Source organism: Petromyzon marinus, chromosome 5, assembly GCF_048934315.1.
Source record: "Petromyzon marinus isolate PM22_M1 ecotype Great Lakes invasive population chromosome 5, UKy_Petmar_22M1.pri1.0, whole genome shotgun sequence".
Taxonomy (NCBI): Eukaryota; Metazoa; Chordata; class Hyperoartia; order Petromyzontiformes; family Petromyzontidae; genus Petromyzon; species Petromyzon marinus.
The window spans coordinates 15,268,310-15,284,565 of record NC_133671.1 but is presented as its reverse complement, the minus strand read 5'-3'; the positions used below and the strand labels follow the sequence as shown (position 1 = coordinate 15,284,565).

The following is a 16,256-nucleotide window of genomic DNA, read 5'->3' as shown; positions in this document are numbered from 1 at the left end:
TGGCACACACTCGCACGGTTGGCAAAGAGGTGGGTGGGCAAATTGCAACTTGGTGGCCGACAGTGAATTTCCATTTGGCCACCACCACCAGCAGCAGCAGTGTGAGGCTAGTCCAGCGTGTATCTTGCGTGTGTACGTGTGTTGCTAAGAAGACGGCGTGAATGAGCCGACGGAGGTTGCCAGGGGGGGGGGGGAAGTGCAAGTGGCGGGCTGGGGGGGAGATCGAGAGAGAGAGGGGGGGGGGACGATCGCTGAGAACGCAAAACAGACGCACGGACGCACGCACGCACAACCGCGCCAAGGCACACGGGGTGGGGCGCGCGCCACGATTAGAGGGCATAGCCGCCGTCGGGCAAACATCACCACCAACCACCACCACCACCACGAAATACCATCATCTCCATCCCCCATATCCCATCACCATCGCCCATCACTCTCCATCCGGCGGAACGGCGCGTCGCCCGGCGTGCGTGAGGCGCGTCCGTCCGTGCGTCGTCACCAGGGACACAGCAGACAACAGAGCCGCGCGCTGGGATTATCATCCGCGGCGCACGGCTCGCCTCTCCTCCCCCATCCACCAACCGCACTCGCCAACCCAGCCTCGGCTACAGCCAAACTGTGGTGGCTGCGTAACCGTCAAGTGGCCCGGCAAGCGCAGTGATTCAGGTAAGAAGATTTGCGGCGTTGTGTACAATGTTATTGCTATTATTATTATTGAATGGAACGGTGGTTTCCGCCGGTCAGTGAACTTGCACTCCAAATCCGGCGCAACCTCAGATCGGTCGTGCCTCTCTGTGGCCATCACGAGCCAGTCCTGGCCTCCACCCCGTGTGTGTGTGTGTGTTGAACTTCTTTCGCACCGTACGCAGCCAACCGTGTTAATCTCCTTCAGCAACTCACACCGATCATCGTGGTGAAGTATGGTCAAAAACCCTCATGACTGGCACCTTGGCGAGGCCCTTCATCAAACAGTGGATTGACAGGTTTTTTTATATACCGTATATATACTTTTTTTAAATTACAAATAAGCCTTTTTGAGTATAAGAAACTGCAATAAAATGTAAATTTCTTAACAAGTAATGGGATACACTCATACAATATGTAGGCCTATTGTGTGAATACATGCAGGCGTGGTATTAGCATTAGTCCAGCTTTCGGACAGGGAATGCAAATCTAGATACGCGTGTGAACGTGCCTTGTAATGCAATACATACATTATGCTGTGGAAACAAAGCGCGCAATATTAGTACGCAGTTTACGTTGGACCCAACAGTTTCGGGTATGGCGCAATCAGCTCCATTTCTGTTCGTGTGCCGTTTCTTCCTTGGCTCACACGCACGCCGTGATCTGGCCCGGCGGTCGATAATACAGTGTGTGTGTCCAGACAACTCGCTGCTCCAGCACCTACACATGTTGATATATGGGGGAGCAACATCTCGGTTTTGGTGTCCCATCTGACAATATTCCCCGGGGCCGTAGGAATATGGGATTTACACCGCTCAGCTCAGGGATGTAAAGAGGAGATGGACCACCGCCCCAGTTATTTTTTTTTGTCCCCGACACCCACTGTGAATTTTCCTGGCACGAGAACTGAACAATCCTTGGACGGTGAAATCGGAAACCACAGCGACCAAGAGTATTTCACTGCCCCTTTTGTCAATAACCCTCCTGGATGTTGGCCTCCGAACAACTTTTGGTCTTGTGGGGGGGGGAGGGGGGTGTTTGGCCATACTTCACCATACTGGTCTGTGTGGGTTGGTGAGGGGGTTGGTGAGGGGGGTTGGCCCTGCGCCAGACTTCGCTGACAACTGATGTTAGCCGCGACTTGGAAAGGCATGAAAGAAATGCAGGTCGCCGAGTACGTAGCGCAGCACACTGATCACCAAGCCCCCCCCCCACCCATCGATGGACACTCGCTCCCAAGTGTCATCGCTGTCTTTGAAATCGCTTTTGTGTTAGTCCCAGATGCTCACTGTGTCCATAAAAACCTTCTAGCTTTACACATAAATTATTTACAAAGGCTAACGGATCGCACGCGGTTATCAGGTTTCCAGCTTATGAACTAGTTCATAAAGCCTGTCTTTGCCAGGCAAACGTTTGCAATACATATAATAATGAACCTATGATATTTTTTTATTTGTATCGACGATCGGACACTAATGTGTATTTTTTCCACAGAAAATAATTGTTGACGACTTGATTCAACTTGTTATATTTAAAAGACGTATCCACCGGAAACCGCTCAATTTAAAGATTCCATTCTTTTTTTATGAGAAAGAACAAAAAATAATTAGCTTAATAGTCTATGGGGGGAAGCTCCTATATTTTACCGCTTTCGAATTATTCAGATTTCAACATCGTAAAATGTGTATTTTTTTAGGTAAAAAGCGCTTGAATCTGAAATATCTAAAAAAAAAACAAAGATGGAACAATGTTTCTCGCTTTAATTTGATTTGCTGTTTAATGCTCTATCAAGATGTAGGGGTGCCAGGGGAAGGATTCCCACCAATAGGAGGGTTGGTGGGACGGTGACAGGAGAAGGGGGAGGGGTAATCGAGGAGATATAAGGAGATAACTGGCAGGAAGAAGGGGCCTTGGGCGGGAAAGAGTTTGAGAGACGGCTGGAGAGAGGTGTGGATGACAGAAGAGGAATAAACACCGAACCCCCTCCAACCCTTCTGTCGGCTCTCTTTAACAAAACTACAAAACCCGCAATATTGTATTTTGAACGGTTTCTGAATGACACGCACAAACATGTTTATGGGGCACTTAAGATCGAGATTTGGGGGCCTTAAAATGAAAACTCTCTGATTTTCAGATTGTTCTTGTTGTTTGTGTCCTAAAAGCTACCTATGTTCCAAATTTCAGCTTTTTACATTGTCGGGAAGTACTGTAGAGGTTTTTGAGACATACAGATGACGTTATTTATATGACACCAACTTATTAATTCAAAGGTTTTTCATTTAGGGACATCTGATAAATATATAAATATATACAGGGCATGTGCATTTTCTATTTTTGTAAGCATTCGAGACATTTTCAGATAAGAGATTTCGCTCATTACGCGTGACATGCTAGCAATATGATAAGCGCTTCTGCCTATTTGATACGAATGTTTATTTCGTCATTTATCTTCCAGCATTGCTTGTACAGTATTCCCTTTTGCAAGAAAATAATGTTTTGCCTTCTTAAAATGATCACAGAGTCTCAAGAGTCTTTTCAGAAGTCCTGCATTGGTTTGTTTGGCAAATGCCACTTAACAAGCGTTTTGCATGTTGGAGGAAAATAACATCAGGCCATGATAACTCGCACATACGAGGGGGTAACGACTCAAAGGCCTGCACACACGGATTGACAAAACCATTTGCAGTACTGCCATCTCCCTTCCACCTCTCAGTACGGTTGCTTCGTGTCTTGATTTTCAATAAATCGTCTTTTTAGGCGGATGTCCTGGGTCATATGCAAAAGTATGCCTGCGACATTACAAGTCCCGATTTCTGTCAGTTGTGAAATAATAATGCACCACTCATGACAATGCATCCTTATTTAGTTCTCCCCTCTTCTGGGAACGTGAGCTTTCAAACTCCCAATTCATTTTCCTGGGTCTTTTTTGTTTTGCACCTCAGGAGTTGGCAACCCAACCTTTCAACTCGACGGTTATGGGAGTCTCAAAATTATACGTGACCTTATTATTTCGAAAAATATTTCACCTGCAAGGGTTTCCAGATTTTCAACGGTGATCCAATAATCCTTGCCTCCAAAGCGCTAATCACTCTCAGAGAGAGAGAGAGAAATGAGTCGTGGAAAAATCGCAGACAAGCGGGAAAGGTAGCCAAGACCCGGCACCAACAACAATTGTCCGAAACACTGTGGTCCTATATTGGGGATGTTTGACCACCGCCAAAAATAAGTGGGCCACCACGCTTAGTTTCAACCCAACCTTCCCCTGTGGTCCGGCACGGCTCTAGCGCCTTGCAGAGTGAGATTGACGAATAACATAATTTACCTCCGATTTCAGCCTCGCGGTGTAGGAGTGGCAGTTCCGCCCACACAAAACGTTACATGTTGCAAAGGTGCTGACGCCATAGGCACCAGCGCGCCCGCGCGCAGCCCCAATTATAAATCAGCGTGGCCGAGGAGCGCTCGAGCGGAAGGTTAATAACTGCAGCCCGCCGCTCTGTGGCCTCCGAGGCTATGCCACGCTACCGCGTGATGGAGGTGTCTGGGTCTCTCTGGCCGAAATCACCATATGGACCCTGTACAATGGGTGGTTGAACAATCCGTACGCCCGGCGTAGAAAGCAATGACTGACCTTGATGGGAGAAAAAAAAAAAACAGCCCACGTATCTCGACATAATTCCCTTGAAGTGCAGTGCACTCGGTCCGTTGATGTTCAAAGGCTTTCATTACCCACAAGGAATATAGAGTTGTCAGGATTTATTTTATTATTTTCCTATCCAGATTTCTATGCAAGCTTTTTTCCCCCCTCCACATTTCAGTTCCCATGAAAACAAAATGACGTTTATAAACACCTCTAAATTATATTCTTGATTCTTTCGGTAAAGTCACGCAGTAAAATAATACATAAATATTTCGATTACTTTTTTACTTTATATTTTTTTCCTATCTACGTGACTTTACCGATAGAACCAAGAATTTGAATTCCTGCAGTCACGAAAGTTAATTTAAAACCTCTATATTAATGAGATTTGTATAATTGATCGATATTCAATTTTATACTAAAATAAATAATTCCTCTGCATAAGTGGAGGGGGGGGGGGGGCAAAAACAGAGCATTTCGTTCGGAATTGTTGATGTGCTTGCTTCTGATGTGAGAAAAATATAAATAATGATTTTTTTTTAATAACTTACATTTTTTACTGATATTTTTTTTGTAGAACCACACCTTCGAGGTTCGGTCGTGGAATTATCAAACTCAATGGCCCATCGTAGGCATGGGATACAACGTGTAGAGTGAGCCAGCCTCTGTGTGTGTGTACGTAGTCGGTCAGTATGCCCGTTGTTGATTTCAGTGCTGCAACGATCAACCGAAAACAAACCGACTGTGGACGTGCAGTAGCTTTCTAAGTTCTCTCGCACAAAGCAAGGGGCCACACAAACGTAGACGGACGTGCAGAACACACATCCCCTGTGTTAGCTGACATTGACGTCCTGATAAACAATGCCTGCCGATGCCAAAACGAGTCGCGTTATAGGACATTTCGGCCTATGGTAGTGCTATATAAAGGTATACAGCCCTGAAATATCTTGCTCATGCCACTGCCGATGGTAGGCCCTCCACTACGAGGAGCTCTAGAGAGAGAACCCTGTGTGGGATATTTTGACCAAAATCATATCATGGCCACCACCGCACCATTTCCCAGTCGCGTGGATGCAGAAGAATCTGTAGAAATGGCGGGCGCATCTACCGAGATCGGATAACAGCCGAAACATATTTAACACGACGTGCAGCTAAAAACGGGCACCGACTTTAATTGTTGGTCCCACCGACGGAATTCACCGTGGTCATCGATATTGTTCTGCTGCGGTGCGATTTAACGCGGAGCTCTGCATGACACATACCGGGTGTGCATGCAGCTGCCTCGCGATTATTTATAGGTGTGTGCTAGAGTGCGGTTTGCTGACGCTCACTTTCTGGGACCGTGAGCACTGCATGGGGCGCCGCAGTGGCGAGATGTTAACTACCTCGCCTGGTACACAATAGGTTTGTGGGTTCGATCCCGACCCCTGACGTCTGTATATTTGGAATTTGCATGTTCTCGGGTTTTACCCTCTACATTTAAAATATGCGTTTGGAGTATTTGAAAAAAATGTCCACCTGATAAGCCACTTAGTTCAGCTATCATTTATGGCCTGATCGCTTCTGAAAATAGCTATATAGCTCAGTGGGCCTTATTAATAAAATAAAAATAGTTTAATGTAGCATGTATGGATGAGGCTGCCTCTTACGAGCCTACATCATTCCCAATTTTCATGGCTGGCCTTTGGGCGTTTACTAAATGTGAATAAAAATAAGGAACAGTCACTTAGTCAATCCACAATCATGTGGGCTGTTTGACCATACTTCACCACACTGGTCAGTGTGGGTTGGTGGAGGCAGGCAGCATAGAAGTGGGAGCAAGGGAGGCTGGCTACATCTGCAAACATTATTTAATAAACATATCGTGTTTTATATTACAACGTAAACTAAAATAACGTTATAATACGTCAACATAATTAGGTTTTCTAGGTCAGGCGTAGCCCAGGTACCAGTTCAGATATCACTCGCCCACTAAAGTTAGCCGTAGCCTGGAATCGAACTTATAGTTCTCATAGTAAAGTGCGTGAACCTTTCCGCACCATGAACGTGTTTAAATACCTCCAAACGCGCGCTACCACCAACTGGTGACACTCCACCCAGACCCAGCCACGGGACAGAGGAGAAGAAAATATGTACGATGGTGGAGAGCAAGGGCTGACCTCATCTCAACAGCGAGCCTGCACCCAGTGACGTCATTCACTGGCACACCCAGATAAATACGTCTACCAACAGTACTAATGCATATATATGTCTATGTAATACGAACATCTCAAAAGTGGTGCATGACGTACAATGGTCATCTAAAAAATGCAAGGGGCAGGGGGGGGGTGGCAATTGTCCAGCGCCACACTCCCTTCCCGAGTGATGCCTCTGATGTCATTTGTTGAGAATATGACCTCGAAACAGCTGTGATGCCTCGTAACTCAAAATGGGAGACGCCTATTGGTTAAATTGAAATGGCAGATCCACAGGAGCATTTAAAAACCAGGGGCGTCATCCGTAAATCTCCTGAAAAGGGGGTCCCGTGCCGCCCAGCCACTCGGCCAACCTGCAACCTAGAAACCCGGTGCGCGCCGCAGCTAAATTGCAAGCCTCCCAAGGGCACGCGGACCGAATATCATCCGGCAGCCCATCTCATCGTGTGGCCCCACACGCGTTTAAATCACGCGAGGCATTAAAAATCCCTGCACCCTTTTTTTTGTTGTTGACGCGCGCACTTAGGAGCTTGGACAACAGCTGACCACTTTATGGCATACGGATGAGACTAGAGATATAGATACATAAATATATATTCACCGACAGGTGGTCACACAATGCTCTGCGGGGGAGTGGAGTGAAACAGCCCGCAAAGAGCCCGCTCTTGCCGATGGACGTTGGCGCCTCGGCGGCTCGGCATCGCATCGGAAAGGAGACGTGAAGCTTCGGCAACGACACAGCATGGCGAGCTTACCGAGCATTGCCCAGATCACACCGAACCTCTACCTGAGCAAGTAAGTTGTTGGTGTGTTGCACAAAGACAAACACCACCCCCCCCACCCCAACCCATATAGGCTTAACAGACTGTTGGGGCAAGTGCTGTTTAGCGAGCACACATCAAGGCCGGCGGGCACGGCACACGACAGGGTGGATGGCCGGCACCACGCCCGGCCGCCTTTGTCTTCCCAGTGGCGATGTTCACACATCGCAACCAGGTACTCGTTTGAGACCGAGATGACCTAGGGGGTGGGGGTGGCAGGCAGGCGGGACAGTTGCGCTACCGCTCCCCACACACGCGCACGCCGCTCAGGCAACGCTGTAAGATGACCTTGTTTAAGGGGTGCGGGGGGGGTACAAACACTCAAGGGGCTTGACACGATGTTAAACAGACTTCGTTTAAGGCTAAACAGAATGGGTAACGCTAAAATCTGCCTTTGTTTCTCGTGAATTCTGCCCCAGCTCACCCCCCCCCCCCCCCAGTGTATATGCTTAAAGGCTGCATGCCCATCGCTTAAATTGTACGACATTTTTACATTTTGTACCAACAATTTATTGACTCGACGATCACAATGTAGCATTGGGGCTTAGCTTTCAGCAGTTGGGGGGGTGGGTTGGGGGGGGAGTGTAGCTCCAGCCTCCCCACCGAAGCGAAGGGGCCGACATCGGGGACGATTTATTGAACGCATGATCACCAGGTTGTACGCTTACTTGATCTAAATACGGAAACATCACCGACTGTGGTCTGTGTGGAGCAGATCAGCACATCCCGATCTCTAATGCATTTCGGGGGATGGGGGGTGGGACGGGACTTGGGTGGATCCGCTGGATTTTTTGCGCATTCCGCGAGGAATGGACCCCGGGCGTTCACGACTCGCTCTCGGAAGAGCCTTCATGTCCTTGCCAAGTCCGCGTTTAAATCAGGACTCCGATCAATCGTGGCTCGGCACTCGTGCACATTTTGCATTTCCCGTCAGCGAGCAGGGGAGCGGTGGGGGGGGCGGTTGGGCCGGGCGTGGTGGCGCTTGCCTGCAAGTCAGCGATTTGGGCAAAAGTGACAAATAACGTCGATGGGGTTTTTTTGTTTGTTTTTGGAAACCCCAAAACGTTTGCTTGTTGTCAGTGTCGACGGAGAGATTGGTCCCTGTTTACTCAGTGGTTCTCAACCGGGGGGGGGGGGGGGGGGGGTTTACGCGGACCCCCTGGGAAAAACGTGGCAATAATCCCAGCGGGGTGCGTGATGTGATTTTCTAAATGTGTGAAATTATATGATACGTGAGAGTCATCGGTTGAATAATCCTGGATGAATCTGCCAATATGAAATGACTACGATACTCTTTTAATCCACATGGTAACCTAGCACAATATAAAATACCTTTTATAGACTAATTGATGGTAAACAATTTTGGTTTCGTAGAGTAAATAGTGAGCGTGAACATATTACATCACGCATGCACAGCGTCCGTTGAATGTTGTTTTATTCGCTTGCAGTTACAAGCTAGTTAGGATCCCTCACAAAATGGACAACTGGTTAAAATGTTGATGATCATCGATCGTACATTTATTTCTCAGAACCATGCTGGGTCAGGCAAAGAGGTTTACTCGGTTGAAACAAAATTTAACGAAGGGGTACAGTCGCCAACAAAAGGTTGAGAAACCACTGCTGTAATTAACCCGCCGGTGACCGGATTTCCACCCCCCCCCCCCCCCCATGACGAGGGCATGTCTGACTTCAACACCTTCGCCTCGATCTTCCCTTTCATCTCTCGTTCTCTGCCGTCTTCTCCTGCCCTTTCTACCCCCCCCTCTCCCCGCGCTTGTCCCCATTCCCTTGCTTAGCTCGTTGGTTCCTCCTTCCCCCACCCCCGTATATCGTGACCGAGGGTCACAAGAGACGTGTCTGAGGGTCACAAGAGACGTGTCTGAGGGTCACAAGAGACGTTCCTGAGGGTCACAAGAGACGTGTCTGAGGGTCACAAGAGACGTGTCTGAGGGTCACAAGAGACGTGTCTGAGGGTCACAAGAGACGTGTCTGAGGGTCACAAGAGACGTGTCTGAGGGTCACAAGAGACGTGACCGAGGGTCACAAGAGACGTGTCTGAGGGTCACAAGAGACGTTCCTGAGGGTCACAAGAGACGTGTCTGAGGGTCACAAGAGACGTGTCTGAGGGTCACAAGAGACGTTCCTGAGGGTCACAAGAGACGTTCCTGAGGGTCACAAGAGACGTGACCGAGGGTCACAAGAGACGTGTCTGAGGGTCACAAGAGACGTGTCTGAGGGTCACAAGAGACGTGTCTGAGGGTCACAAGAGACGTGTCTGAGGGTCACAAGAGACGTGTCTGAGGGTCACAAGAGACGTGACCGAGGGTCACAAGAGACGTGTCTGAGGGTCACAAGAGACGTTCCTGAGGGTCACAAGAGACGTGTCTGAGGGTCACAAGAGACGTGTCTGAGGGTCACAAGAGACGTTCCTGAGGGTCACAAGAGACGTTCCTGAGGGTCACAAGAGACGTGACCGAGGGTCACAAGAGACGTGTCTGAGGGTCACAAGAGACGTGTCTGAGGGTCACAAGAGACGTGTCTGAGGGTCACAAGAGACGTGTCTGAGGGTCACAAGAGACGTGACTGAGGGTCACAAGAGACGTGTCTGAGGGTCACAAGAGACGTGTCTGAGGGTCACAAGAGACGTGTCTGAGGGTCACAAGAGACGTGTCTGAGGGTCACAAGAGACGTGACCGAGGGTCACAAGAGACGTGACCGAGGGTCACAAGAGACGTGTCTGAGGGTCACAAGAGACGTGACCGAGGGTCACAAGAGACGTGTCTGAGGGTCACAAGAGACGTGTCTGAGGGTCACAAGAGACGTGACCGAGGGTCACAAGAGACGTGTCTGAGGGTCACAAGAGACGTGACTGAGGGTCACAAGAGACGTGTCTGAGGGTCACAAGAGACGTGTCCGGGCCACGTTTCTTTCTCATCGTATCGCTGCACTTCACCGGCATTGTTTGCCTTGTCGTATTCGTTTATATAAATAAAAAACGTGGTGATGGCGAGATGGCGGCACCGTACAGCACGCAAGATTGATTCATCAGACTCTCATGTCTTGCTTTCATTCTCTCCAGATACTTTAGTTTAATGTCCTCCAGCAAGAGAAGAAAAAATGACCTTAAATAAAAGGAACTGGCCTAATAGAATTGGCCAAATCAAATTTAAAAAAAAAATGTAAGTGCTAAATTTTGATTTAAAGCTTTCGTGACTGCAGTAATTCATATTCTTAGTTCTTTCGGTAAAGTCACGTTGAAGGGAAACAACAAAATAATAAAATATATATAAAACAATAAAAATTCTCACGACGTTTCGACCATAACACAAACGGTCGTCTTCAGGTGTGTCGGTTTGCATAAATGTATTTATTTTTAAAACGGTTTATTTATGTATTTAAAAAAAACGTTAGAGCCACACGCAGCGATTTGGCAGTTTATTTAGACGGACTAGTCCATCTATGTTCTGAAAAGAGGAGGGGGGAGACGAATTTTTTTTTTATGCTGTCTGAAAGCCACTGTAAGCGTGAACAATCAATCAAGAACTGAAATGATTTATCAAATCTTTCCAATGATTGCTAAGCCAGAATCCATCTTCTCGGTTGAAATTGTCTCTGTGCTTGTATATGTGGATAGCCTCATGAACGAATCTCTCATGGTAGCCAGATGGCTTACAAAGAACCTCTGTCTGGCTACCATGAGAGATTCGTTCATGAGGCTATCCACATATACAAGCACAGAGACAATTTCAACTGAGAAGATGGATTCTGGCTTAGCAATCATTGGAAAGATTTGATAAACCATTTCAGGTCTTAATTGATTGTTAACGCTTACAGTGGCTTTCAGACAGCATAAAAAAATTCGTCTCCCCCCTCCTCTTTTCAGAACATAGATGGACTAGTCCGTCTAAATAAACTGCCAAATCGCTGCGCGTGGCGCTGACGTTTTTTTTAAATTAAATAAATAACCCGTTTTGAAAATAAATAAGTTTATGCAAACCGACACACCTGAAGACGACCGTTTGTGTTATGGTCGAAACGTCGTGAGAATTTTTATTGTTTTATATATATTTTATTATTTTGTTGTTTCCCTTCAACGTGACTTTACCGAAAGAACTAAGATTATAATAAAAATGTAAGTGCTCTTCACTAATTTTCAGATGGGGTGGGGGGGGAGGGGAGGGGGGCACTTTTGCCGATAAGACATCAGCAGTGTGAGGCCCGCCACACAATTTAAACCATTGGAGTTTGACAGCACGATGGAGTGTTTTCACATTCGTGCATTGTCTGGAGCCACACGTCAGGGGCCGCACTAAAGGCCACCAGGGGCTGCCAGTGGCCCGAGGGCCTTGCAAATGAGGAACACTGCGTCAGAGTATTATCATTGTTCAGGCAGCTCAAAGCCAAAAAATATATAAATAAAACAGCGGAGCATCGCGTGGTACTGTATTGGGAGCCGGTCGCGGTCCCACGCCCCGCGCCTGAAGTTTCGCGGAAAAGGAGTTTGCAGAGCGCTGAAAACACGTGAGTCACTGCGGGACATCTCCACTTGTGGTGGCGAGCAGCCACCACAAGTGAGAGGACGGTGAGGGGACACTGTCTGCGGCGTGCCGGCCTCTCGCGACCGGGCATCGACCGCCCGACTCCACACATTCCACCCCACGTGACAGATCGCCCAGACGCATCACGCCAACAACAGCAGCACTCGCCATAATTTCGTCGATTTCTCTTGATGAAATCTCTTTGGTTTTTGTTTTACATGATCCCAGAGATTCCATGGCCGGCGATTTATGAAGCGTATTATTTGACTTTTTTTTTTTTAGAAGGGGATTTGTTTTGGGGTTAAGAAAAAAATAAATGTGTTTCATAGGGGTGTGTTTGCCGGATTTAGTTTTTTAAATGAGAATTTTAAAAAAATCCCACATCATGTTCTGGATGAAGCGTATTCCTACGAGGCGGGCCGTTAAGACAATTACACTGACAACACCAAACTCATTAAAATAGCTTTCAAGAGTAGGCTACTGGTCCAATGCAGCGTTATTACTCATTACGCACCCACTAACGCTGCCATTTCACTATAAATAACGTTCAGGCTCTCAGGCTACAACTGCACGACAACATCACACCAGTGTTAACTCCCACTCAGAATAGGATTAGCGGCGGAGGAGTGGGGAGTGGCGATTGCCGAGGTAACGAGATCGGTGCACTCTAAATACATATTGCGTGTGCTTGCACTGGTGTAGAGCGTGCTGAAATATTTTTTTTCATGTCATTTTATGAAATGCAAATTCAGTTCAAATGTGTATGCAGCACACTGTGATCTCTACATTGGGTCTCTACATTGGGTCAAACTTAACATCTCTTAATGTTCGATGGCTTGTGCACCAGATCTTATTTATTCACGATGTACTTACAAAAAATTCCGCAGACTACCTACTGGATCTCCTCTCTGTTTCAAAGAACAAATTTGACTTCAGGTCTTCGCTTATTTACCAGCTTCACATTCCCTATTGCCGTACAAAAACTGGAGGAAGGGCCTTTGCTATTGATGCCCCCAGGGTCTGGAATGCTATTGCCAATAAACTGCAACTTGAATCACTACCTATGAGATCTTCACTCAAAACTGCTCTAGAGGAGTTGTACACCCCTAGCTGCCACTGCTATTCAGTAGCCTAAAATATGGCTCTAGATTTTGGTGTTATAATTTATTTATGTAGTTTATTGTTAAAAATTCGGTCACAGTCCCTATGATCACTGTTACATTGCATTTATGGCTTTTATTTTGGTGATTTCGAAAACGTTTTTTTTGTTTTGGCCATGTTTTTGTTTATTGTAGTACGGAGTTAGACTGATGGCCTTAATCTAAGTTGTCTTGTGGTTGTTGTTGTTATTTGACTTGCATCCCACTGGGATTTTTGCACACAGCGTTGGTGTACGGTGCTATTTCAGGAATATTTTGATGGTTTTTTTCCTGGATTTTCTGTTTGCACAGTCACATAATCACTTTAAGATGTTTTCTTGTTCATGTTTTTGTTTGTTGTGGTTGCACCCGATTCAAGAGCCGAATGGCTCACAGGGCTATACCAAATAAATGAAACTATGAACTATGAACTGTATAACACACACACATTAATTGCCTTGATTAATGCTATGAGTGTGCACTCAGATTTTTTAATATTGCTTAAATGTGCTGTATAATTCACTTGCATAATCGCAGTCATGATATTTGTCTATGGCCAACGTCTGGCACGAGTGTTACTGTGAATTAATTGTTTCCCTCCATCGCCTCCTCTCTCCCCAATCCCTGTGTTGCACCGCGCATGGACCACAATTACTCACTCCAACCCTGCATCCTCCCTGCCATCATCTCCACCACCACGACTCACTGCCATCACCACCACCACTCCCTGCCATCATCACCACCACCACCACCACCACCACCCACTCCCTGCCATCATCACCATTTCCTCCCCGCTTCCATCACCGTCATTACCCGGCCACCACCTCCCTGACATTAATACCACCGTGCCGTCACCAACGACTGCTTACCACCATCATCCACTTCCTGTCACCACGGCTGGCATGGCCACTACCACTACCTGACACCCATCACGCACTACCACCACCACCACAACCTATTCGCTGCCACAATGCGCTTTCTCTCTACCACAACCGCCACCACCACCACCACCACCACCCAAAACAAAACAAAAAAAAAACAATCAGTGGGCGCTGCGCATCCAACGCGAGCCTGCTGCGCGCGCGGGGCATCACGTGCGTGGTGAACGCGTCGCTCGAAGTGGCGGACGCGCGCCTGCCTGGCGTGCGCTACGTGCGCGTGCCCGTGCCCGACTGCCCGCACGCGCCCATCAGCCGCTACTTCGACCCGGTGGCGGAGCGCATCGCGGGCGAGGCGAGGCGCGGCGGCCGCACCCTCGTGCACTGCGCGGCCGGCGTGAGCCGCTCGGCGTCGCTCTGCATCGCCTACCTGATGCGCGGCGAGGGCCTCGTGCTGCGAGACGCCTTCCGCTGGGTGCGGGCACGGCGGCCGGCCGTGTGTCCCAACTCGGGCTTCTGGCGCCAGCTCATCCGCTACGAGCGCGAACTGTTCGGCCGCTGCAGCGTACGGCTCGTGCACCTGCCCGCGGGCTGCGAGGCGGCAGACCTGTGCGGCAGGGGCGTGCAGCAGATCATTCGCCTGCAGGAGATCTGAAGCGGTTCGTGCGTTCCACCGTTCGGGTCGCGTGGTTTCGTTTGTCGTTACGTGGCTGGAGGCGCGCAGGGCAGAAGAGGCTTGCGAGGGTTGAAAGGTCGCCCCCCCCCCCCCCTCCGCCGCTGTTTAGCCTTGTATAGCGTAGAGAGGTGAGTGCCGTCACTGATCGTGCGTGCACACACACACACACACACCTTACGTGGCCCTGTGTTGGCCGAGGTTAATTTTTTGATTTATGGGGCTAGACCCTTGCAGAGGTTGTGTTCAAGTTTAGACTGAGACTGTGTGGGGGGCCCAATAGATATGCTACCCTCCAACAATGGAGAATAAGGTTCGGTAGGTCTGATGTTCCCTCTCCCCCCCACCCCGCTGATCGTAATTTTGGATTTTGGGTGAGGTGTGGGTGTAATCGTATACCGAGTTCTCACGCCTTCCAACAGGATTTCGGAATTGAAATACATTCTGACAGTTTCAAAAGAACAAAGTCACGTAAAACGGCAAGTCAGAGGCGTTGTTTGATCTGCATGGCTGGCGAGACGATTGCTTTTGGGAGTCTGGAGAGAGGGTGGGGCTCTCCACTGAAGTCGATGCCCACTTGAGAGTCAACAGCACATACAATTTTAAACAGAAAAGGGTCTCTGTCGCCCGTCAATAAAAAAAGACGACGTTTTGGTCCTCCGATGCATATTTGGGTTGTACCGCACGCTGTTCTCAAGGAACTCTCCAAACCGAATTCTCGTTCCTGAAGGAAGCTCCCAGCACGTGGAGCAAAACGTCGTGCGTAAACGCCGGACAGCGCACCTTCCGACCCGAACACGCATCTCAGGGCTAGGCGGCAACAACGGCAAAAACCTATGCGCCAGTCACCATTTGGCTCATCAGCCTATTGGTCTTCGGGACTAATTTTTTTTCGGGATGGAATATTTTCCACCAGTCAAACTCTGGACCAGGTTTGGACTTTCAGAGCCCCACTCGTAGAACCGTGGTCTGTTATGCAAGAGTTTGCCTGCTGAAAAAAAAACATTCGTTGGGAGGTCATCGTAGAAATGGCGAACCAAGATGCAAGTGTATTTTTCTTGCCCGCGAAAGAGACCCATGTGTGTTTATTATTTTACTACCCACACTCCACCAAGGTGGCATATATAACATATTGTGTATCAATTTATAGCTGCATAAAATGTAACGACACACTTTTACGGAATAACTTACAACCTACAAATAAATGCTTCATTGTAAAGCATATACGGATTACTGAGTGTTATTCAAGAATAAAATAATGACATTTTATCAATAATTATAACAGTATTAGAAACAACAATACAGTACAGGTATGGTATCGTTACTTTTATTTTTTTGCTAAATTATTCCAAGTTAATATACAGTACATATATTGAAACAATCCTTTGTGATAAGTTCAGTGTTTAAACATTGGTGGAGTGGATATTAACGTTTTAAATTGCATTTAAAATCAAGACCGAGTCACGAACTAATAAGCATGATGCTCAAAGATCTCAGAAACTCTAAGGGGGCGTGAATTTACTCTTTTTTTTAGTCAATGCTTCACAACCCCCAAACCAGCCTAGGTACATACAACACCCCATCAATGTTGCATATTTCCCTGAGACTACCCAGAATAAAATGACGCTGCAATTATTATTATTAGAGTAAAAACAAAAAGCAGTGGAGTTGCTCAGACATCTAAGATGGTC

At 47.7% G+C, this 16,256-nt stretch overlaps 1 protein-coding gene across 1 annotated transcript; it reads left to right on the top strand.

Moving 5' to 3' along the window:
- Positions 1 to 246: 246 nt before the first annotated feature.
- DUSP14 (dual specificity phosphatase 14) lies at positions 247 to 15,789 on the top strand. Its single transcript, XM_032947097.2, has 3 exons — positions 247 to 666; positions 7,124 to 7,311; positions 14,061 to 15,789. Exons 2-3 carry the CDS (start codon positions 7,259 to 7,261, stop codon positions 14,545 to 14,547), a joined length of 540 nt encoding a protein of 179 aa, XP_032802988.1. The 5' UTR covers positions 247 to 666; positions 7,124 to 7,258; the 3' UTR covers positions 14,548 to 15,789.
- The last annotated feature ends 467 nt before the right edge of the window (positions 15,790 to 16,256 follow it).

Coding starts and splice junctions, on each gene's coding strand:
- DUSP14 (XM_032947097.2), top strand. CDS start 7,259: ATGGCGAGCTTACCGAGCATTGCCCAGATCACACCGAACCTCTACCTG. Junction 7,312..14,060: donor CCGAACCTCTACCTGAGCAA/GTAAGTTGTTGG, acceptor AAAAACAATCAG/TGGGCGCTGCGCATCCAACG.